Source organism: Halichoerus grypus, chromosome 4 (assembly GCF_964656455.1).
Source record: "Halichoerus grypus chromosome 4, mHalGry1.hap1.1, whole genome shotgun sequence".
Classification (NCBI taxonomy): domain Eukaryota; kingdom Metazoa; phylum Chordata; class Mammalia; order Carnivora; family Phocidae; genus Halichoerus; species Halichoerus grypus.
In genome coordinates, this window is record NC_135715.1 from 100,841,523 (window position 1) to 100,865,124 (window position 23,602).

The 23,602-nt window shown below is 47.5% G+C and overlaps 1 protein-coding gene across 8 annotated transcripts in view; it reads left to right on the forward strand.

Annotated features, from left to right (window-relative positions):
- Positions 1-23,602, forward strand: part of MGAT5 (alpha-1,6-mannosylglycoprotein 6-beta-N-acetylglucosaminyltransferase) — a 557,249-nt gene that overhangs the window by 452,484 nt on the left and 81,163 nt on the right. For all 8 annotated transcript variants that reach the window (XM_078070704.1, XM_078070706.1, XM_036106945.2 and 5 more), the window contains one exon: positions 8,447-8,580. In XM_078070704.1, the coding sequence (XP_077926830.1) occupies positions 8,447-8,580 (134 nt within the window). The remainder of the gene's footprint in view (positions 1-8,446; positions 8,581-23,602) is intronic.

A 23,602-nucleotide genomic window follows, 5' to 3' on the forward strand; every position in this document is an offset into this window, starting at 1 on the left:
AGTCTTCTAGGGTGCCATGTTTTCTCTGATGTGCAGGCCATTGTATGTGTACTGCTTGGTCTGGCAGCCCCGAGCCCTCACCCCCAACACACACACACTTGCTCATCCTTCAGGGACGTGTCCTGTCCTCTGGAAACCTTCCCTTCCCAGAGCCACATGCTCCTGTTCTATGACTCTTACACATGTATTCCAGCCCCAACCCTACCTTGTGCACCCCACGCGCCTGGTCACTGCTGAGTCCTCCATACCTGAAGTGGTAGCATCATTGGTGATAAGTATTTGTTGGATCAATGAATAAAGAGCAAGAGGACTCAGTTTTCCCTGACTACAGGATGGGGTTAGTTAAAACGTAAGTCAGATCATGACACCCCTATGCTCACCCGCCATGGCATCTCACTGTAGGGAAAGACCAGTCATCCCAGTGGCCTCAAGGCACCAATACCTGTGTGGCCTCATCACTTATTACACGTCTTCTTGCTCACTGCTGTCTAGTCCCATAGCTGTTTCTTAGTTGGGTCAGGCACACTCCTGCCCCAGGACCTTTACATTGGTTATTCCATCTTTCAAACATTCTTCCCTTAGAGACTTCTATGTCTCTTTCTTCAGGGTTTTTTTTTTTTTTTAGCATCTTTTTTCTTTTTAAAGATTTATTTATTTATTTGACAGAGAGAGAGAACACGCATACCTGGGTGGGTGGTAGGGGCAGAGGGAGAGAGACAGAGAGAATCCCAAGCAGACTCCCCAGTGAGCACGGAGCCTGATGCAGGGCTTGATCTCACAACCCTGAGATCATGACCTGAGCTGAAATCAAGAGTCAGACGCTTAACCACCTGAGCCACCCAGGCACCCCTCTTTCTTCTGTTTTTTAACTCAACTGTTACTTCAGTGAGACCAACCCTAAGTACCCCTCTTTTAAGTACAACTTTTTCTCCCCAATTTCATGTGTCCCTTCCCTGCTTTGTTTTCCTTGTTCACTGTATTATCAGGCAACATTCATACTTCCCTTATTTTTATTTTTTCCTCCCCTGGAATCTGAGACATAGGGGTTTTGTCTGTTTGGTTCATTGCTGAAACTCCCAACTTGAAGAATGTGTGGCTTAGAGTAGGCATTCAGAAAATACCAGTTGAGTTAAAATGAACGATAATGCCTGTTCTATTTTAGTCCACGCAACAGTGTGAGGAAAAGTGAGATGTGTTGTACAAACTTAAAATTACAGAAGCTTCTCTGTTGAATCGTATGTTGTACACCTGAAGCTAATGTAACATTGTGTGCCAAACAGACCCCCCCAAAAAAATTTTTTTAAAAAGCATTTCAAAAGCTTTTTAGGGCAAGTGGCTTCAGGTTGGTCTCTTGTGTCTTCCCACAGAAGGTGTTCGTGTGGTTGAGCTTTCACAAGTTGTTCCAGCCATACTGGTTGTTGTCGTTGACATTCTCTTTGAATTTCTCCCAGAGGCTGGGACTCAACGGTGTGGTTTATTTGCATGATCAGGTAGATATAATGGCTTGGAGACCAAAGATTTGCCTGACAAAACAAGACTTGTAGAAACGGGCTACTTTCCTTTCATGCAAATGATAAACCTGTTGGCTTCAGCTAAGGATCACTTCCACATGCGATTTTATTTTTAGGGCCTGACAAGCAAAGGAGCTATTTGTGATTCCAACGGCCTTTTTGGCCTTTGATTTCCATCAGTAGGACTCTTGCCTTTCACTTCTGTGCAGACCAGAGAGTGATGGATCAGCCTTACAGTTCCTTTATCTGAATCTCAGCCTTCAGGAGTGATGTTCTTCTGAGGAGTCCATTCCCTCCTAAATTGCTTTTTGACACTTGAGAAATTTACTCCAGTGTGCCTTTTGTCAACAGTTCAGGCTCTCGTCTTTTCAGCCAAGCTGTACATAATAGTTTCCCTAGCTTGCATCCTGACCTCTTCTCTCTCTCCCTCTCTCTCTCAGCTCATCATCACCACCATTTGAAAAACTTCAGTTTGGGTAAAATTTGAAGTATAACATGACTGGCTTTTTAGTTTTTAAAGCTGGATCACTTCTTGTGTGATGAGACTGTATTTGTCAATAAAGTCTTTTCTGTCATGCCAGTTACACCATCAGAATCAGTGTCAACGTCATGAATATGATAGTAGCCAGTATTCTTCCCCACTTTGTTAACAAAGTTCTCAAATAGACAAAAATGGTGAAAGAAATGTACAGTAGGAACCCACGGCCTAGACTCTGCGGTTAACAGCTTCCTTTACTTGCTCTGTGGCCTCTCAATCCATATGTCTGTCTATGTGCCCTTCAATCCACATTTTTTTGATGAATAAAAGAACACTTAACCCATAGAGGTTTCAGCATACCTTAACTAGCATTCAGTATTGGTCACCAAACCAATTGTTTTTCTTTCTTATCTGTAGCATTGAGTTATTTTACTGTTTGTCTCCCCAGATGAATATAAGCGCAGTGAAAGGAGCTTCATTCATACTTGTTCTATTTAATGATGTATCCTTAGTTCTTCCCAAGTTGTTTCCTGGCCCATAGTAAGTGCTCAATAAATGTACTACTGTTGAGTGAATTGACAGTACTTAGAAACCTATGATGTTAGGATTTTACAACTCTGCATCACTGACTGGTTTCCCTTCTTCCCACCTTAATTTTGTGACCTGGATTAAAAGATATGTTAGTTTATCAATTAAATATTTATTGAACACCTATCACTTGGTAAGCCTGATTCATCCCATGAAGAACAGGCTTTAGTTTTGGAACTTTTGTGCCAAGGGTCTGATGCTGGGAGCAGTTCAGGCATGGCCTGCTACTTGGTAATATAGATCTACCTACCTATGGAATCCATCATACCAGTTAATTAAGCATTTCCCATGGGCTTAATCGGTCATGCATGCAAAAATATTTGCTCAATTTCCTACTGTGCTCTGGGAGTCAGCATAAAACGTGGTTCAGTCTCAAAGAACATAGAGTCTGTCATCAAGATAATAACGTGGGAAAGAGACTGTAACTCTTCATGATCTAAGAGGAGGTCTACTTATCTCCGTGTTGGGAAGTTAGGGAATCCCTCAACCAGGAGGTGAAAGGAGCTAAGCCTTCCAGGAAGGAGCAGGTGGGAAACATGCCAGACATGCCAGCACAAGAGAAGATGGAAAGCATGCGTTCATTACACACCCCAAATGGGTAGGTCATCATGGAGCAAAGGTATCAGAGAGTGACCCGAAATGAAGCCAGAATGACAGGTAGGCTGGGTGGTGCTTCATCCTGAAGGAGGTGAAGATTTTCAGCCACAAACTGCCACGGTTCTATGTTTGTTGCAAAGAATGCCTGGTCAAGGCAGCACAGAGGATGTGCCCGACGGAGCAGGGAAGGAGGAAGGGCAAGGCTGAAGGTACAGAGAGCACTCAGAAAGCCACTGCAGAATTGACAAGAGCGCGATGGTCTACAATACTAGTTGATTTTGAAAGGCAAGAATTGGAAACATCCTAGATGTCTCATAGGGTGGACTCGTCAGGATTTCTGTCTTGTTGACTCGGTCACAAGGGTTCATTGGCTCTTGTCCCTGGCAGTTGTTGAAACAAGCTTTAGGTTGAGATGGATTCGGGCTTGCAGGATATCTTTATTTTCTCCCTATCTTGGCTTTGCCTTTCTCTGCATCGGCATCCTTCTCCCATGGACACACAGATGACATCCGCAGCCCTCGACTTCCACCCTGCGAGCTTGGTGACTGTAGCAGAGACACCGTGACCTCAAAAGTAGCTCTGACTAGTCTTAGAGCAGCTGTGATTGGCAGGACTTGGATCATACCCCCATTTTTCAAATGAGCCATGGTCAGGAAGAGTCCTCTGTATCATATGCCCATCCTTAGAAGAGGATAGAGAGGGGGCAGCCAAGGGGTCAGGACTGGCACCAATCCAACCACCTGAATGAAACAGAATCGCATGGCCTGGGAGAAGTGTGGTTCCATAAAGCAATGCTGGCAGACCAGAACCATGGGGCATCCCAGCTGATGGAAAGAGTTCATGCACTGAAATACTACTAATTTAACAAGCAGTGATGAGCTGTGGGTATTAACCCACAACGATTGCCTATGGCGCATTTGTAAGTGAAAAAAGTTTACAGGAGAGTAGGTATAGTAGGATCCGGTATTGATTTGAGTATTAAAAACAGTCCATGGGTTGCCTGGGTGGCTCAGTCGGTTACGCATCTGACTCTTGATTTAGGCTCAGGTCATGATCTTGGGGTCCTGGGATCGAGCCCCACGTCGGGGGGGGGGGGTCCGTGCTCAGCAGGGAGTCTGCTTGAGGATTTTCTCTCTCTTCTCCCTCTGCCCCTATCCACTCTCACACATGCTGCCCCCCCAAAATAAATGAATAAATCTTTTTTAAAAAACCAGTAATAGTGGTTATTTCTAGGTGATAGATGATCTCTTATTTTTCTTCTTTTTCTATTGTCTGAAAAAAGTTTTACACAGAGGATATACTTCTGTTATAATCGGGAAAACCTAAATAAGTTATCATTTGAATAGGGCAAAAGAAAACTGATCTATTGCAGAAGTCTCGACAAGAATCGATGAGGCCAGAACTAGGAAAGGTGTAGAGGAGGGAGAGGGTTGAGAGATTTGGGGAAGCTGACATCCTCAGGGCTGGGTGAGGGCTGAGGGAGGAGCCCAGGCTGGTTTTAGGGTTTCTGCCCTTGGTGATCTGCTGGCGTGGGGATGCCCACCATGGTAGGGCCAGCTGTGGTTAAGGCCAGCAGACCACCTATTAAAATGAATATTTGCACTTTTGGGTGCAAGTGCTTAGGACTTAGTGATGGAAAGGCAGACCTCAGAGACTCAGGTGCTGAGAGAAGGATTGATTTGACTGAATAAAATTTGTTAATTATATTTGAAATGAGGATGCTATTACTGCTTGGTAGAAATTGCATACGCCTCATTTATTAAGTATTTGGTAAGCTCTGTGAGGGCAGAAACATCTTGATGTTGTAATCTCTCAGTGCCTAGCATTTAACCTGGTTTTTTAGAAGGAGTGCTCTAAAATGGTTGTGGTTGAATGAATTATTCAAGCCAAACTCGCAGTATTTCTTAAAAGAAGTTATCGGTGTAATCTGCTCAGGAAGCTCATCAAGCTGATTTGTAATCATTTGTAAATAGGTGCTTCCAAAGTGCTTAAAATAATGCTTTTCTTAAAAAAAAAAAAAAAAAGTCCTAAAATATTTTAAAACCACTGTCAATGTTTAGCAAATCCCCTTCTGCTTGTCACATGTAAAATGAATCAGCTTGGCCCCCCATATGTGTAGCATAAGTCACTCAAGAAACTGAGGTGATCTTACTACATTTTTTCCCCCTGGGTCTTTCATGTGTATTTTGGTCTACCTTATAATGTTATTTTCCTCTGAAGCATGTTTACCGCTATAGTTCACGGAGCCCAGAAGATAAACTATTTGGACTACGAAGCTGTATGTGAGGGGGCTTTAAGGAGCTTGGGCTCTGGGACCAGCTGGTCTGGCTCTGAATCCCAACGTTGCCATTTCCTAGCATGTAGACAAGGGTAGTTGAAGTGTCTCCCCCCGCCCCCAACCCTGCCCCAAACTTTCTCATCCCTACAAACATGTTCAAAGGTTGTTGTGAAAATAAAATCAAATAGTCATATAAAGCACTTAGCACAGAACTCCACACATAGAACTCAAATATTAGCCATTTTAAAACAATCATATTTGTTGATCTCCTGGGATGGAGTGATTTCCAAATGTGCAGCATTTCCTGTATCCCATTTATGATGAAATTTCTAAAGTTCACCTTGACATGTGAATACCTTCTCTTTGACAACCTCCCAACACAAATAAACTCTCTGTTCCTGTCCTCAGAGAAAAAGAGACAGCTTGGGCTGCAGTTAGATCTCCACAGAAAGGTCCTTTTGGATAGCATCAGCCTCTCTTTGTGACTTTTGACTTACTATAAGTCATTTTAGGAGCACATGTGTTGAGTCCAGGGCCCTCGGAGACGATGTCACCAGGCAGGGACCCAGCTGCTGGCCAGCTGCTCGGAAGGAAGCTACCCCAGGGCCTGTGGTCACTTCCAAATCACCTGTGGGGCAGCTTGCAGCTGAGTGACCCCTCCTGGCACCCCTGTCCCGCGTCCCGTGACAGGTTCAGCGTCCCCTGGGAAGACACACGGAGGGTGTGACCCATGCCGGTGAAGGGTGACGGTGTGGGATTTCTCCTCCGGTCATCCACGGTCCTTACCGGCACTCTCAGGTTGTCCATCCCCCACCTAACACCTCCAGACCAGAGAGGGGTGGAAATAAAGGGTTTTCGTGAAAACCCAGGAGAAGAGCAGGTGTTTGTGATTGTTTGTGTGGTGTCAAAATTGATTTAGTGCCAAATTACAGTCCTAAAGCAGCAAAGGCCCACCACTTCTCACAAGGTGTTTGACTAGATCATGTTCTCCCTCTCCCTCTTCACTGTCCAAGCTCGAGCTCCGGGAATCTTTGACACAAAAATCCATGCGTATAGGAGTTCTTTCCTTTGGGGGCTTTGGTGATTTTACTTTTGACTCTACCTTAGTATATTGCATTTTTCCCACCTGTGACGTTGTTTTAGGTGGTCGAGTCAAATTTCACCTTTCTAGAGAAGTGCTCGTCTAGGGACTAGATAACTGAATTTCAGAAACCAATGTCTAAAGCATGGAGATTTAGTCACCACATAACATTTTCTGAAGATAATAAAAAAAACCAAAAACCACGGTCTCAAAGTTTAACGTGTCAGGTTCTATTTCAGAATTTTCACAGTTAACCCAAAGTTTTGCAAAGAGCTATTTTAAGCTGCCTCATTGACATTGCAAATGCAGAGGGGCTCTCTTCCCCTCTCTCATCCTCCTTCAAAGCCCCTCACCACCAGCTTCTCAAAAAGAAAGGAAAAGCAACCCATTGCCCCTTGTTGGCAGTAGAATTTATTCACCAATTTACTTTCCAGCCAACTGCGGCCATTGCCTCTGGGCACTTGTTCAAAAACGCAGAAATGAAATAACAGATTGGCCAGGCCGAACACAGCTCCCCAGTCATAACCCTATTATCTCCTCATTCTGTCACCCCCATTAGGCAGAAGCCCGGGAGACTGGATGATGATAACACAGTGTTTATGTGGCTCGTTCATGTCCACAGTTCGCGGCTTTCCGCTGGTGGTGTTCCCTCGTTCATCTGTGAGCGGGGCGGAGGAGAGCGAGGCCCGGGGCTTCAGGCTCCTAGGCCTTTCCACAGGCCTACCCCTGCCCATCTTTAAGGGCCCCCGTGTAGGCCTCCTGCCTGGGAAAGAGCTCCTGCATCCTGAGAAAGCCAAAGCAAGACAAAGGAACCACCTTGCTCCACGTGCTTACCACCTGCCTGTGAAGGAGTACGGCTGAAGCCACATGTGTGGATTTTTCTGAATATCAAGTATCTCTCCATTTAGGCTATTTATAGCTGCTCTATTCAGGGCAGAGTCAAGCAGCGCAGTCGCTTTATTTAATATTGTGGGGCCTCTGCAGGGTCATCTGAAAAACACATTTCTCCGGACGGAATGAATGTGTAGCAGAGGGCGGTCTCTGTTTCAACTACAGAAGATTGTTTCCTGATTATTGCCTTCTTTGTGAAATTCCTCTTAAAATTATAGGCACAAGAGAGAAATGTTTGAGGGGGGGTATGGGGTTACTTCCCCCCACCCCTTGACCAACTATTAAAATAGAGAAGTTTTAGAACTCACATGATGAGCGATCCGGAGGAAAATGCCTTTCTCTTCTCGAATAGTCTTTTCTATAGACTAGACACTGCTCCTTGGGGTGGGTGGCTTCTTGGGATGGCTCACATCCCAGTGAGTTTCACCTTTTGTTCTGTCTTCATTCCCTCCATCTGTTCAGTGTAGCTCCATAATTATCTCTCTCATTAGTGAGTAATTCTTAGGGGAGGTGTGGCGTCGGGGTGATGCTGACTGGTTTTGCCCCCAAATTCCCCTTTCCCTGGCTGGCATCAGGCTGGATGATGTGGGCTGCCAACAGCGGCCTCACCCCCATGAGAACCCTTGATTCAGCCCTGCTCTGGGTTTTACTGGTCACACCTGGAAGGCAGCATGGCTGTCAGGAGACAGTGGCCTTGTGCTGAGCAAACAGGAGGGCAGAGAACACACAGCAGAATGCTTTTTGGACAGATGCATTTTACTGGGTGGGGGGTGGGGGAAGGGCAGGCTGTCCTTCATTCAGCATTTGGTTCAGGTTAATCCATCCTGGAGACAATTCTCATGTGAAGGTTCTGCTGGGAGTATGTGGGAGTAGGCAGTCCCCTGCCTCCCCCTCCCCAGGTAAGAAAGAACAGGGTAAAATGAACACATTTAATTATGTGCATGATGGCTTATATCAAACTCGTGATCATTTCTTCTTGCCGATGAAATCCTAACTACCCTGTCCTTTCCTTTCCGCATCAGCTCATACCCCAGACAACAGCTTTCTGGGATTTGTGGTCGAGCAGCACCTCAACTCCAGCGACATCCACCACATTAACGAAATCAAAAGGCAGAACCAGTCCCTTGTGTATGGCAAAGTGGATAGCTTCTGGAAGGTGAGTCAGTCTATGTGCGCATCGCTCTCTCAGAAATGAAGCTTGTTGGGTAATTTAATTTAACTTTGATCCAGGGAGTAATCAAGCCAAGTGCCCAGGGCTTAATGGGATCTGCTTAGAAGTAAACAAGACTGTGCTGGGATTTGGTCGTTCAGCATTTGGGTATCTAATAAAGGCTGTCCCTGCTCGTTCGCACAGTGGCTGCCTAGCAAAGCCCTCTGCTCTTTGCTGGGAGTGGCACGTTACAGCTTCTTTCACGTCCTGTACTTGCTTCTGAAAGCTAGGGCCCCACGGGAGCGGATATCTTTCTGGAGCAGGCATTGCACAGAGAGCCCTTTACAGCCCTTTACAGCATTGCACAGAGAGCGTAGGGCAGCGCTCTCTAGATGTGTTCCTGGGGAGCCTTTAGCTGCGGTCAGCAGCCCCCCACTGGTCAGGGCTGAACTACCCGTGAAATGAAAACACCCGCCAGGGCTGACTGCAGGCACTTTGTCACTTTGTTCTGGGAGATCTGGGACTACACAACATTCTTGGCCACAGCCTGAGACAGGTTTCCCAAAAGCGTTGGACCTTGGGGCCTCCCGGATGATTTCCAGAGTCCGTCTGGGGGAGGTACAGTGGGAGAGGAGCCTGACTGGAGTGTGACCTGTTGCCCTGACCTCCAAACCTTTTTATACGGGAAGTCCGCCTTTGTGTACCGGTGCCATCATTTTGATTGAGGCCATGTTTACACAGGACACAATAGTCTCCAGGACTTCAAACCATGCCTCTTCCGAAACATAAAAGTTACCACTTTCCAGAATGATCAGGTACTGGGGTCTCATGTTGTTACGTCTCCTTTATTAAGGAGGTTAGAAATCCAAGCACTGAGTGAGGGCAAGTGATGCACAGGGCACAGAATCCCTGCTGTTGGTTTTCTGACCCCACGTTCAGAAGAAGAAAAGCCATGCTGCCCTCTCTTTACTTCTACAGCGCAAAGGATGCCGGAGGGACAATTAAATCGGCCTATTTCCAGGGAAGCTGATTTAATTCCAGATAGTTGTCTTTGCTATAAACAGCTAGGATTTTCTCTTAGTTTAGTACAGTGATTCTCAGCGGAGGACAGTTTCACCCCCAGGGGGCACTCGGCAATGTCTGGAGACAGTTTGGGTTTTGCCACGAGGGAAGGAGTTGCCTTCGGCTTCTAGTGGGTAGAGGTCAGGGATGCTGCTGACAGGACAGCCCCACAACAGAGGATTACCTGGCACAAAATATGAGCAGTGCCGAGGTTGAGAGACCTCAGCTGGTAAATAAGATTGATTCCTATGTGTATTATTTCGCATTTTCTTCTCCTGAGGGAAATAAAATCAGTCAAGACTCTAGGTGGTTATTTAACATGTTCCCATAAATTGACACACCTCAGCTTCCTTTGCATCAAAACCTGCCCTGTGTTAACAGAGCATCTTTCAGCTGACTTCCAGCCACACAGGCTCACAAGGACGTGTTGGGTGTTCTCGTTCTCAGCTCAGTTGTGAAGTAAATGAATCACAGCACTGGTTTTAGGAAGACATGGGCTCTTTAAAAAAAAAGAAAAAAAAGCCTCACTCCTGCGTCTCCTCCACACCTGCTCAAAGAAAATAGTTTGCATGTCTATGTGGACTTGACCTTGCAATTATATCACTTCTGTTTTGGAACCAAGTGCAGCTTCCTTTTAGGTGCCTCTGGCAGTTTTTCAGTTTCCCTAGAAAAACAAAATAATAAATTGGTTCTGAAACCTTCTTGGTCACTCTTTTTTTTTTTTGGATAAAGTAATACCACCACTAAAAGAATGATTTTCTTGATGCCAGTCAGAATCCCAGAAGAGTTAGTTGTGCTGGCCCAAGTGATTTATGGCATGACTTAAAGTCCCTCTGAAACTCCACAGATGACCCAACCTTCTTCTCACTGTGCATCATCCAGGTATTAAAAAAGACTGAGTGGCAGTGTGTCCACATTAGTCTTTTTTCTGAATACCCCAAATGTAGAGTGGTCAGTTTTCTGTATTGCTCAGTATTCTTTGATGAGAAAGGCCCCCAAAAGTGCAAAATTCTGTGAAGTTTTTACACAGATGCAGGACATGTCAAACTTGTCAACACGGTACAGGATGTAAGAATTGTTACTTGTAACAGAGCTTCCCCGTGCCCACAGTGTCCGGTGAACACGCACAGAAGACAGGGGTGCAGGAAGGGGATGCCTCTACGCCCATATTCCCAGAGTGGCATTCATCAGCAACTTAAGCCAGGGGCAAGTTGTATATATTGTTTTTCCTATCCCTTGCCCCATTGTCTCCCCACCCAATCTCCTGTGCCTCTGACCTCTTTGGAAAGGGCGGGGGTGACACCGTCCATCCCGGGGGGTTGAGGAATTTAGTGGGGGCGTGTGGGCAGGCACAGGATTGTTGCTGACCATCTGTGGAGCTCCTCCTTCTCCCTCAGATGCTAGAACTCATTGAAATCCTGAAGATACTTGCTGTGCTATCAATCCTCTCCTATGTCCTCCCCTCTTCTGAGGAACTCTCCCCAGCTGCTGGGGCACTTGAGTGGGAGATGCCACCACATGCCCCCTCCACCCTTGGCTGATTGGTTCAGAGGGCTGTCCTCTGACCCAGGGCAGTCCAGCTCATTGGTGGTTGGCAGCCATGATTCTGGCTCAGAAAGCCACACGGGATCAATGAGATTCTTCACTTGGCATTGGAAAACAGAGGGACAGAGCCGTGGGGATGGAAATCAAAAGGACACGTCCAGAGTTGTGATGAGGCCAAGGCAGAAGCTTCCCAGGAGTGCAGGGATAAGGAAGTAGGACAAATTTGGAAAGGGAGAGGCTGCTGTTGAGAGGATGATGGAGTAGAACCGCAGGGAGGAGAGGTGCCCCCAGAGAGGTGGGATGCTCTGGAGGAGCCAGGTAGGAAGGACAGACAGAAGCAACCCATGCAGGAGGGCGCCCGGGTGGCTCAGTCCATTGAGTGTCTGCCTTCGGCTCAAGTCATGATCCCAGAGTCCTGAGATGGAGCCCCGTGTTGGGCTCCCTGCTCAGCGGGGGGCCTGCTTCTCCCTCTCCTCCCCACTCGCTCTTGATCTCTGTTGCTATCTCTGTCTGTCTCTATCTCTCTCAGATAAATAAAAAATCTTAAAAAAAAAAAAAAAAAAACCCATGCAATGTGGAGAGAAAGAGAAATTAGGGGCCAGAGTTCCAGAGTTTCTTTTTTGTAGACCATACATCCTTTTATCACACTCTGTTTGCTTGCAGTATCCTGGATGGTTTCTGTTCCTCGTGGTCCTGTCTTCCCTACACTGCAGATGCCTATCAGGAAACATGATCTGTTAAAAGTAGAGGCTAAGGGTGCCTGGGTGGCTCAGTTGGTTAAGCGACTGCCTTCAGCTCAGGTCATGATCCCAGAGTCCTGGGATCGAATCCCACATCGGGCTCCCAGCTCAGCGGGGAGCCTGCTTCTCCATCTGACCCTCTCCCCTCTCATGCTGTTTCTCTCTCTGTCTCTCTCATAAATAAATATATAAAATCTTTAAAAAAAAAAAAAAAGTAGAGGCTAAGAAGGAATGGGCTACGTCTTCAGCTCCCCTTAGTTCCACTCCCGTTTCATGGCAGAGGTACCCTGTGGTCTTGTCCTGCTGTTTTGGTATGTAGTGGAGATGTGGGAGGGGACCTTGCTGCCAGAATCCCAAAGGCAACAACTTAGGAAGCATCACTGTCCGAGACCCTTACATCAGACTGCTTACAGCTTAATCCCAAGTACAGAGGTCTGTGTTAGCCCAGGAACCTGTGGCGCTGGGTTCTGGATATCTGCTTCTGGGGCAGTCTGATCATTGCATCCACTAACACATGCTTACAAGAAAAGTCTATCTAGTGTGGCTGAATTCAAAACCCCTCCACATCCTATTAAAATGAAAAATTAGTCGATTTTGTAAAAATAAGACATTTAAAAAATTGTGGAAATTAAAAGTAATTGAAGTGTGGTTTACCTGTATTATTTATTTCCATACTTCTTTAAAAACAGTATCCAGAACATAACTGAATCTTGTATGGATGATGCAGGGTCCGCCTTTTACGTATTTGTGATCCCACTGTGAAGTCCTCATTACTTACTGATGCGTGATTGCTGTGAAAGTAAATGTCTTGAAGGTCTTGCTTTGAGCACCCCTGGGGCATAAGCATAGCCTCTGAATGACGTGCTGGGGTTCAGACCTACACCTGCCAGTTCACCAGCATGTGAGGTACTTAACTGCTTCGAGCCTCAGGCTCCTGGCCTGTGAAATGGGAGCAGTGACAGCAACCACAAGGGCAGGGCTTCTCGGACTTACTATTACATGTGAATCGCCCATCATGTTGTAAAAATGCTGATTCCGATGCGGACCTTCTGGGCTGGGGCGGAGACCCTGCATTTCGCACAGGCACCCAGGGAGCTGCCGATGTGCTTTTGACGAAAGTGTGCTGCAGGTAGCATGGCCTTGGTGGGTTTGGGATGGCGCGAGGAGCTTGGCACCGACTCCCTGCCAACCAGTGAATGCATCATTCCTTTTTCCCCTTTACTTTTGCTTTCCTGCTCCACTTGTCAGGCTGCCAGCTATCATGGTTTCACTACTGTTGAGCCTGATTCTAGTGACCGCCCCCCCGCCCCGCCCAGTCTCTCACTTCCCACTAAGCCCATTTGCGGCCCTTGCTGTTCCAGGCTCTGTGCCTAGCCTCTGAGAATGGGGTAAACCTGTGGTAAGTGGTGGACTCTGGGAGCTGACAGATGTGGTCTCTTCCTGGTCACCTGCTGTCCTGTTTCGTACCGTCCGTGCCCGCTGGGCAGTACGGCAGGGTGGTCAAGGACACACACTTGAGCCAGATGGCCCGGTTCAAGTCCTGCCTCTGCCGTCAGCAGCCTGAGCACCAGCAAGTTCTCTTGGCCTCTTTTTTCATGGGGATGATGATTGGGTTTCTCTAGTAATTAAGTGAGTTAATACGTGCAAGGTCTGGGAGGGCCTGGCACACAGTATGTCTAAAGAAATGTTTGCTGCGATTACGAATATCATTACTAGGGCCTGATAGACACAGAGGGGATTGATGGGAGTGGAAAATAGGGGATAGAGCTATGAGGAATGGGCAAATATAAGCCTGCCCAAAGATACCCAGATTCCAGTTTTTGAACTGTGTTAGTGGTTGGCAAACTCTGGCACTCTAGCCAAATCTGGCTCGCCCCTGTTTCTGTAAACGGAGTTCAGTCAGAGCACAGCTACGCCTGTTTGTTACCTGTAGGCTGCTTTGGCACCAGGATGGCAGCGTGCTGTAGCTGGGACGAAGACTGTGAACGGCAAAGCCTGAAATTCTTATTATCTGACACTTGCAGAAAGAAGTCTGCCAGCCCCTAAGCGACACCGTGTCCCAAGTAAGCCAGGCCTCTCTTGGAGGCCCCATTTGGCCAGCAGTCTCAGGCATGGATCTCGTCAGAGGTCTTTTCAGCTTGTGTCAGGGTTCTTGATTGTGTTCTGAATGACTGAGGCTGATGGATAAGCAGTACGTGGGAGGATAAAGTGTGACTTTACCAAAATCCCTGTTACTCCATAACGAAGCCCCCAGGCGTTGAGCCTGGCATTACTTAATAGGCTTCAACAAAGTCTCCTGCTCGTGGGATGACTAATGGCTGGGTGATAAAACAGGGCCTCGTATGAGTGCAGTGTTAACATTTCTCTCAGCCTTTCACAGCCATTGTTTACGGAGGTGCTCACTGATTTCCTTCTGAGGCGGCATGGCTACGGCAGCCCTCCTTCGCCGTCTTGGTTTACAGGTGAGGAACTAATTCAGAGGAGGTGGAGGGCCTTGGCCGAGGTGCTGCAGTGCATGACCTGACAAGCCCAGAGTGGGGATCAGAGTTCTGACCTCCCCTCTGGGGCACTTGCCTCCTGCTGCCCCTCACTTGAGGAGCTGCCCTTGGCCCCTAGCCTGGAGGGTGGTGGTTCGATGTTGAGAACAGGATTCAGAAGCCAGGAAGCAAGGTCTACATGAGCGACTTCCACGTGCAGCAGGAGTCCTGGGCAAATACGGGCGTCACAGGTAAAACATTGCTCCTGGCTGCTCACCACACAAATGGGGACGTCAGCAATGGCCTTGCCGCCAGTTCTGCAGAGTAAGTCACAGGCCTACTGGAGCAATTGAAATTATTGCTATAGCTCTGGACCCCAAAGGCCCGGCTTGCCTCCGCGCTAGCCTGCTTGGCAGCAACCAGAATCATCTAGTCCCAACTGAATTTGGAAAGCTTCTTTTTTCTAGACTTCAAAGACTATGTGGTTCTAAAGCATCCCCTAAGATGACACCTAGTCCCATAATCACAGGCCTAAGAAATCGGGCACTAGACCTTCCAGAAATGTGATGCAACCTTTTCCTCCTCTCTGTCTCTGACCCTAGCCTTCTTACTCTGTTCTCTGTGCCTGATGGGTGGCAGCAGCCAGAGTGGTCTTATTAAAAATGTAAATCAGATTGTATTACTCCTTTTCTCAAAACCCTCCAATGGCTTCATTTTAAACTTGGAGCACCTCACATTTACGGTGAAATCCAGTCTCCATCAGATGATTTAGCGAGGCTTTCTGCAGGCAAGCTGCATCTGCATGCACTACTCACCCGCAGCTCCCCGGGCTCTGACTACGCGGGGTCCCACACAGCGCTCTCTCCCCTCGGGGGCTCAGCTGCTGTAAGGGCTGCTGCCGGCTCTGGCTTGCCCCCGCGCCAGTCTCCGAGGCCCACCCTGTCCCACACATGCACCCTCAACCAAACGTCACCCCTCTCCATCTCCATCACTGCATCCTCTTCCTTTTGAGCAATTTTAATCATTTTGTGATCATGCATTTCTTTTTCCGTCAGCCCCTCCTTAATTGTTAGACTCTCAACTCTTTTGAGGGCAGAGCTCATAGATTTTGCTTTACCCGACACTGTGTCTGGCACATAATAGGCCCTCATGGGTGAGTGAATCCATCTCCTCGCAATTTCATTAAACTTAGCTGAGGTATCTGGGACTCCTGAGATGTGTTTTGCTTTGGGCGCTGCCCTGTGCTCGCTGGTCCCAGGACCACAGGAAGGAGGGGTTTAAGGAAAAGGCATGGTGCTAGGCCTCTGCCAGTTATGCAGACACGCAGGTGTCAGGAGGTTTGCAGAAGCCCTGGTGAAATTAGCAGTGAAACGGCCCAGAAAGAGAACACCTCCCGGGGAGGCTGGGGACCCGTCTGGGGGCCAGCTCTGCTGGCATCTCTGGGATTCGGGGGCAGGCACCTCCAGGCCTCCCACTTCCACACTCATATGCGTGAAGGTATTAGTAAAAAGGAATGAATTACTGATCCACACAACACAGCAGACCTCAAAATAGTGCCGAGTGCAAGAACCGGTCATAAAAAAGAATCTGTACTATGTGATTCTGTGTCTATAAAACTCTAGAAAATGGACATTAATCCAGAGCAACGAGAAGCAGATGGGTGGTTGCCTGGGGAGGGGCGAGAACGAGCGAGGTGGGCACGTCCAGTGCAGCTGATGGTGCTGTGCTGGGCTCACGGTTTATCTGTGTGCCGACACATACCAAACTGTGTGTCTGATGATGTGTCAGTTATACCTCGGTAGGACTGTTAAAAATAAATCCAAGTTGGCAAACAGTGACCTGTGGGGTAAATCCAGCCTATAGCCTGCAAGCCAAAAAGGGTTTTTACGTTTTGAAAATCACAAAAAGAAGAACCAAAAGCAAAATAACCTGGGACAGCCCTTGTATGTTCCCACAAAGGCTAAAATGTTTGCTGTCTGTTCCTTTACAGAGAAGGTTTGCTAACCCCTGGATGAGAACAATAATTACTCACCTGTGTCTTTAGAGCCCCGGGAACTCACTACTATGGGGAGTCAAGGAGCAGCCCCACAGTGGCCCCACCGACCACAGCAGCTCTGATTTATCTGTGGCATAGGTTTGGATTCCCAGTGGACTTCACTGGGAGAAGGGTTTAACTGCTTTAAACAACCAAACACCTTGAAAGTCTCTAGACTAGTCAACTCCTGAGTCTGAGATAGAATCCCATTCTAAAAACTATGTAATTATCTAGCTCACTAATTTGGTTGACTTGGGCTTAGTTTAAATTAATGCAAAATTGGAAATGGGAGTAGTTTGGAAAAATGCCATCTTATTTTGCAATAGGAATTAGCTGCTCTTAATATATTGTTTTAATGAACCCCCTGAGACCTTGTAATTAAGGAATGTATTGGAATCCTTGAAACGAACACCTTTTTGTAGGTAGGTTAAATCTTGTCCTGTTTGGTTTTTTTTTTTCATTTTCTTTTTTTTTTTTTTTTTTGCAGACTTTTCTTCCCAGGTAATATAGAGATAAACCAGATAAATTGAAACCCACCTTGAGTCAAATTGGTACACATTTTGAAATAACGACACTGGAACCCGTTCTATTGAATTTGCTAGAAAATCTAATGTGATCACAGCTCTTGGTTCTCGTTCCAGCCAGAAGAGTATTCTGAAGCATCTCTGTCTCTCCCCCAGCTGATTCCCCTTGGGGGAGAGCTTTGGTAGAAAAGACCTTGTCAGCATCCCGTGGAGGCCACCCTGGCCAGAGGCAGGAAGCAGCTTGTGCTTGGTTCCCTCTCTGGCTCACTTCCTGGCACAAGTTTAAGTGCAGTCATATCCCATAGCCTTTCTTAATAGCATCTTGCTTGGGGCCTAGGGGGAGGGGGTGGTGCGGGAAGGGAACAGAGAAAAAAACCAAATGCAAAGAAAAATATCAGAAACAAATCATTGGCTTTTAAGACTCCAAGGACTCCAGTGCAGGGGACCTAAGGATCGTTGGAGAATAGTGTTGGTTGCGTGCTAAGTGTAATCGAACCCTAAGTGGCATCCATGATAAGCACATCAGTGTCTGGGAAGCAAATGAGTGCAGGTTTGAACACTACGTTTGGAGCTCAGGGAAACTGTGGGCAGCCTCCTTTCCCTGTCTCGTCAGCCTCGTGGTCTCTTTGGTCAGTTGCCTATTTGAGCAAGCTTTCTGCTGTCACCTTAAACCCATTGAGGTTTACTTGTCCCCGGGCAGAGAGAACACATTCTCCTTGTCGTACTTCTGTTTCGGCCCAGAAACCCTGATTAGAGACAGTCTGGAGCAGTTGGAGGAGCCCTAGGTGGGAGAGCAGGTGCCCAGATTCTAATTTCAGCTGCACCACTCACTGGTTGCAGGTCCTTGGAATTCGGTTTGCCCTTGGGTCTTGCTTTCCTCATCTGTAAAATGAGGCAGAGGACTGGATGTTCTCTTGCTTTGCTCCCTAGAGTTGCATGATTCTTTAATCTGAACTCCTTCTTGGCCTTCTCTGATTCCTTCAAGAGCAAGGGCACAGAGAAGATGGCCTACAAGACAACTTTATGGGCCATCAGAAATAGGGCAGAGGGATGATAATTGGGCCAGGCCAGGCACAGGGTCCATAAAACCAACTGTCCGAGAAAAGGATGAGGTTGCTGTGACTTAGCATCCATGTGTGTAAAAGAGATTTAAGGGATTCATTGACAGTAAGCTCATGTGAGTCAACAGTGTGGGAAGCTGCCAAGAACTGATAACGGACCTGCAGTTGAGGCACCACAGGGAGAAGGAAGAGCCGGCAGTCCTTTTGAGAACACCTCGCACCCCCAGTCCCTGCTCGGGCTCTGGGTATGTTGGGGTACTTCCTTACTCTGTGCTGGTACGGCTGGCAGTGCTGAGCGCATGGACTGCAGGGATAGAGTGCTGGGGTTCCATCCTGGCTCTACACTGCTGAGCTGTGTGTGGCAGGCAAAGGCCCGAGTCTCCCTGTGCTTCCATTCTCTCATCTGTAAAATGGGTGGTAATACTAGTACCTACTTGAGGGTTCCTATGAAGATCACGTGAGTTAATAAATACAAGCTCTTAGTTTTTTGTTTACACGATGCCTGGCATTCATTAATGTCTGTTAGTTTTTGCTGTTATTAATATTATCTAGGCGAATTAGAGCCTTTGGATTGAAAGGAGTAAAATGTGGGGAGACTCAGAGCCATGCTTTATGAAGGCTGATGGAAGAAACAGACGTGTCTGGCCAAGAAAAAAAAAAAAAAAGGTTTGATTGAGTTTGTGGGTGGGTGGGCAAGGACTCCGAAGGGGTGGGGAACAAATTAGGAATCTGATTTGCCCTGAATGACCTTCAAAAGGGTTGGAAATGGGCTGCTGGTGAACTTGCTGGGCTGTCAGAGAATAATAGAGGAAGCGAAATTCCGCTGTCAGCCACCTGGGAAGCCGCTAGCCCCCTGTCGCTTTTGGCTGTGGGGCCCTTGACAAGGCTTTGGGAGAGGTGTCACTCATGCCAGGGGGGATGATGCACTTCCTGAACTGGAAGACTCAGAGGTTCTGTGTTTGTAGAATGCAAGTGGAAAGGGGCAGGAGGAAGAGAAACAGGATGGAACACTTATTCATGGAAAAGTGAGGAAAAGCTTATTCAAGTGCGATCAAGAAAACGTGTTGACCAGTTGACTGCCCTTTTGTCAAGCAGGGCAGCTTCATGCCTGAAGTGACAGATACAGCCTTGGACCCCACAGCCCAAATCTAACTCAGACCTTTTTCTTTAACCGGCACAGTAGTTTTCAAATTTTCCATTTGGGAAAGTTCATCTGAAAAGCCAGAATTCCCAGCTTGTCTTGAAAATGTAGGTGGTGTGGCAAATTGGACTCTCATTCCTCTCGTGCTAAACACTGGCTGGAGCTTAGTGGTGGCCACCCTGATGTATGGGTTAGGGGCTGTTGCCGGGATGACCGTCCTTCCAGGACCTTCTCTAACCCCTGTGTTTGGCCCTCACAGCTATTTGAGTGTTGGACCTTGTACTGGGGAAGAAGCCATTTTTGTCCTAGTCCTCTGAGGGAATAGGTTTCCTCTCAAGGGGGTCAAGTTAGAGAAGGAACTTGGCATGCAACCATGAATTCCATGTTTCATCCAGGCCAAATAATTTTTTGAATGGCCTATTCGGATGTCCGGCAATTTTTGAGGCATGAGGGTGGGCAGAGAGGAAGACCAATTTCCATTTTTCCTCATGCAGCTCCAGCAGGAAGCCCAGGTTCTGAAAATCTCTGTTAGACGCCGAGACTTGTCTTTTTTTTTTTTCAGAGCCCAGCCTGTGAGCACTTTCCAGTCGACAGCCCAACCCTGGTATGAGCTGCCAGAACTGCTTCTGCCAAGTTGCCTTGTGGTCAAAACTAAGTTTTGTTCTTTGGGTTGGCAGTTGGGGTTGGCATTCTTTGGGAAGAATGCATGGCAGTAGACTCTGTGTCTGGGACTTGGAACCTGTTGGCTTGTTGCTCTTGCCGAATGCAGTGAAGTCTTCAGGTTTCTTCCTGCCTGGGAACGGACACCTCTCCTTAGACTAGAATTCCCCTGACAGAGCCCCTCATGGCCGCAGTCCGAAACAGTAGCTCTCTCGTAAATCCGTGCAGACACCTGGTAGGGTCCTTTGGAGTTGGACTGATTTATTTGGTCTTTCACTGAAATGATTTCCAGCCCAGGTTCCAGGGAATGGCCCAAAAGCCTAAGTTGGTTCTTAGAATCTAGGTCAATGTGAGACAGATTTGCCTGGTTTTAAGTTCCACCCAGAAATTTGGTAAATATCCAGATGCCAGGGACCCTCCCCAGGCTCATGTAACCAGAATCTCCAGGCAGTTGTATGTACAACAAGCGCTCCAGGTGATGCCTTTAAGAAGGCAAATTTGGGAAACACGGGACTAGCTAGTCACCATTTTCCTAGATCAGAAAAACTTTCATTGCTTCCTTTCCATGCATGGTGTACAGCCACCGTGTAGTCAACAACCACGCCATGCTGTGAATGACACTTACACCCTTGTTTTAGGAGGCTGAGTCCTGGGTCTGGGCCCTTGATTCCCAGGGCAACACACCAGCCTGTCCCCTATGGGCCCGTCCCCGAAGGAGCCGCCCTTTTATTCCCATGGTAATAGCAAGTCCCCTAAATTAAATCCCTGCAAGGGTGCAGTCAGCTGACCCAGGTTCCAGTGAAGTCTCTCTCAGGAATGCTTACCTTTTGGCTCAGTAATTCAGGTCACAATTTGTAAGAATTTGAGAGGCTACACAGCGCTTCCACATAGCCGCATGAAACACGTATCCGTTTTACAGGTGATAAAACAGAGCCTGAGAGATGTTTAGGAGAACGAATCCACCTTAAGGTATGGATGAGTGATAGTCTTCTTGATGTCATTCCTTTGATGACAACACTTAACACTTCAGAGAAGTCACCGATGGTGCGAAAGTTTGGTTGATGAGTGACAGAATTTTAGGCCCTGTCTCAGGTGGTTAGGGAGGCATTTGAGGGGTCTCGGGGTGGAGAGTAATTTCCTTGGTGCCCCTTTGGGAACAGCCAGCAGTCGCCTCCTGTGAGAGACTGGCAGCCCTCCCAGAGGCGTGAACAGCTGAGTGTGAATGACGGCAGCTGTGGGAAGAGAACATATAAAAGTATCATGAGTGAAAAGAGGGCCCTTGTGCTCAGCAGAGGGTCTCCTCCAAAGCCAGGACTGGCTTGGGTAACGGGAGGCTGAGGCAGCCAGCGAACATCCCGAGGGCGGGGTGCTTCTGGAAGGTTCCAAAGCGCTGCCTGCCTGCTCTAATTGTGCTGGGATGAGTTCATTTGTAACTCTTAGTAAACACAGCTGTTGTGGTTGTAATTTGCCTCAAGGCTTTTTACTATTACTCCAGCCCTAACAGTTTGGCAACTGATATGGGAACAATGGTGATTAGGGGATGGGAAAAGAAGTTGCTGTCTGAGAACGAAGAGAGAGAAGAGCAGTGGCTGTCTGTGGACAGAAGCCACTGGGCGAATCCAAGTGTGTGAAAGCCGTGCTCTGTGGACAGGGAGGCAGCATCCCAGGTGGTGACCGAAGGGTCTTAGGCGCCCAAATGCTGAACAGCGTGGGGAGAAGCCAGATGATCCATGCAGAAGGGGCTTACAAAAGCATGGCAAGATTGTTTGCTCAAACAAAGAAGGGGTTAAGACCATTCTTGGTGAAAGAGAGACCGACCTAAACCTCTGACCTTAAGGCAATCTGAAAATCCTCGCTTTCTGAACGTGATGGGGCACAGATGTATAAGAATAACTGAAATAGTCATTGATTATGATAGTTTTCCTTCTATTGGATTTCATTAAAGCACAGCTTATAGGAGAGCTGTTTTGGATGAGAATTCTAGGAATAGTCTGAATTCTTCCAGAGGCAGAGTTGCAACTTGAGGGGACATACCTATACTCGGCCATGCCAGGCAGCAGTTGGTTGGGCCAGGAGAGCAGAGATGCACTGTTGATTCCTGAGATAAGGAAGACTGGGGCAGAACTGGGGGGGGGTGGTACCCACACACACCCCTGCAGCTTCTTAGCCCAGCTGGAGTGGTGCAGTCCCAGGGGACTTGAGAGGAGAGATTGCCAAGGACACTGCCACCCTCCCAACTCAAGGAAGGCTTCCTGGGGAGGAGAGGAGCTCGGATGTCTTCATTCTTCCTGTGATTCAGGAATGCAAGTCCCTGGGGCTGCCCCAGCTCCATGATGGGAGAATGAAGTTCACTCCCCATCAGCACTGCTGGGGAGGAGTTCAGACCTACCTCGAAAAGGATGCCTTTAAGTGAGGTCCCTGTGGTCCTTACATCAATCCTTACATCAGTACTCAGCAAAGAGAGCAAAATCATGGCAGTAGAGAGAGATTAGAAATGTGGATTTCTGGCTGTTTCTGGGAGAGAAAGCAAAGTAGCGGTATTGTTTTACAGTGGAAGTAGAGAAGCAACTTAATCTGGGAATGGGGTTCAAATAAGCCAGGTGAAAGTGTTGGGCCAGTCATAGGAAGTTTGGCCTCTCTCTGGTGCTCTCTGCCCTGCCATGGAGAAGGTACATAGGGTGCTGGTGTGAGTGGGCACCCAGGTGGCTTCCCATCCCAACTGGAGTCCTTGAGAAATAATTTTTGGTAGAAACTGAAACCATGGGATGTACACTGTGGAACCTTCTACATCACCGCAGAGCCATGTCATTGAGACCCCGAAACAGGCCCTGCCAGGACAGAGCTTGTTGATGGAGTTTTAGGTGAAAAATACAGACCGGGAGTATATTTTCCAGTGTGGCGTTGGTTGTTGGAAACAGAATGCACCATTGTATTACAAGAAGAGGTATTATAACATTGAGAAACAGTGATAAACCAATTTAGAAAAAAAAAAATTTAAGTGTAATGTGTGTGCTTCTAAAATCCTATTTAGCATCTATATACAATTTCATACTTAAATAAAAATCATCTAAGCAGCATATGCTCATAAAATCTGGCTGTGCAGCCCTACGTACTGAGAGAGTCCATCTGTCCTCCAGGTAAGTCAGGACTCCCCCGCAGGAACCCGGGTCCAGCCTCCAGGGACAGCCGAGCTCCAGGGAACACTGGAGTTACCCCTGCTCAGCTGGAATTTGTACAGCTGGCTGGCCTTTGCTTTTCCCTTCCCTGACTCTATTTCTGACGAGCCAGGGCTCCTTGGGGGAAGCGACGATGGTAACTGCCAATATTTGAGCACTTCCTATGTGCCAGGCATGATCCTCGAAAAAACTCCGTCAAGTCAGTACCAGTTTTAACCCCGTTTTCAAGTGACACAGCCGAGTCCGGTGGAGGTGAAGATCCCACAAGTAGTAAATAGCTGAGTCAAGATTTGAACTGAAGGGGCATATGCTGTCCCACTCCTCTGGACGGCCTCCCAAGGAATGGGCTCTGGCTCTCTGGCGACTTCTTCCTCTTTCTCCTGCGCATCCCCTCAACTCTCAAGAGGCTGAATTAAATCCGTGATGGCGTAAGGACAGATTTCACAAAATAGTTCAGTAGGATTCTTAGTGGAAGAGCCAGTGAGCCAGTGACACTGAGTGGGTGAAACTCCTTTGCCTTTGTCTTGAATCTGAAGCCCTCTAAAGGTAAAATCAGGCCATTTTTATTATTATGATTCGTTGTAATGACTCTAGTCGTCTAGGACCA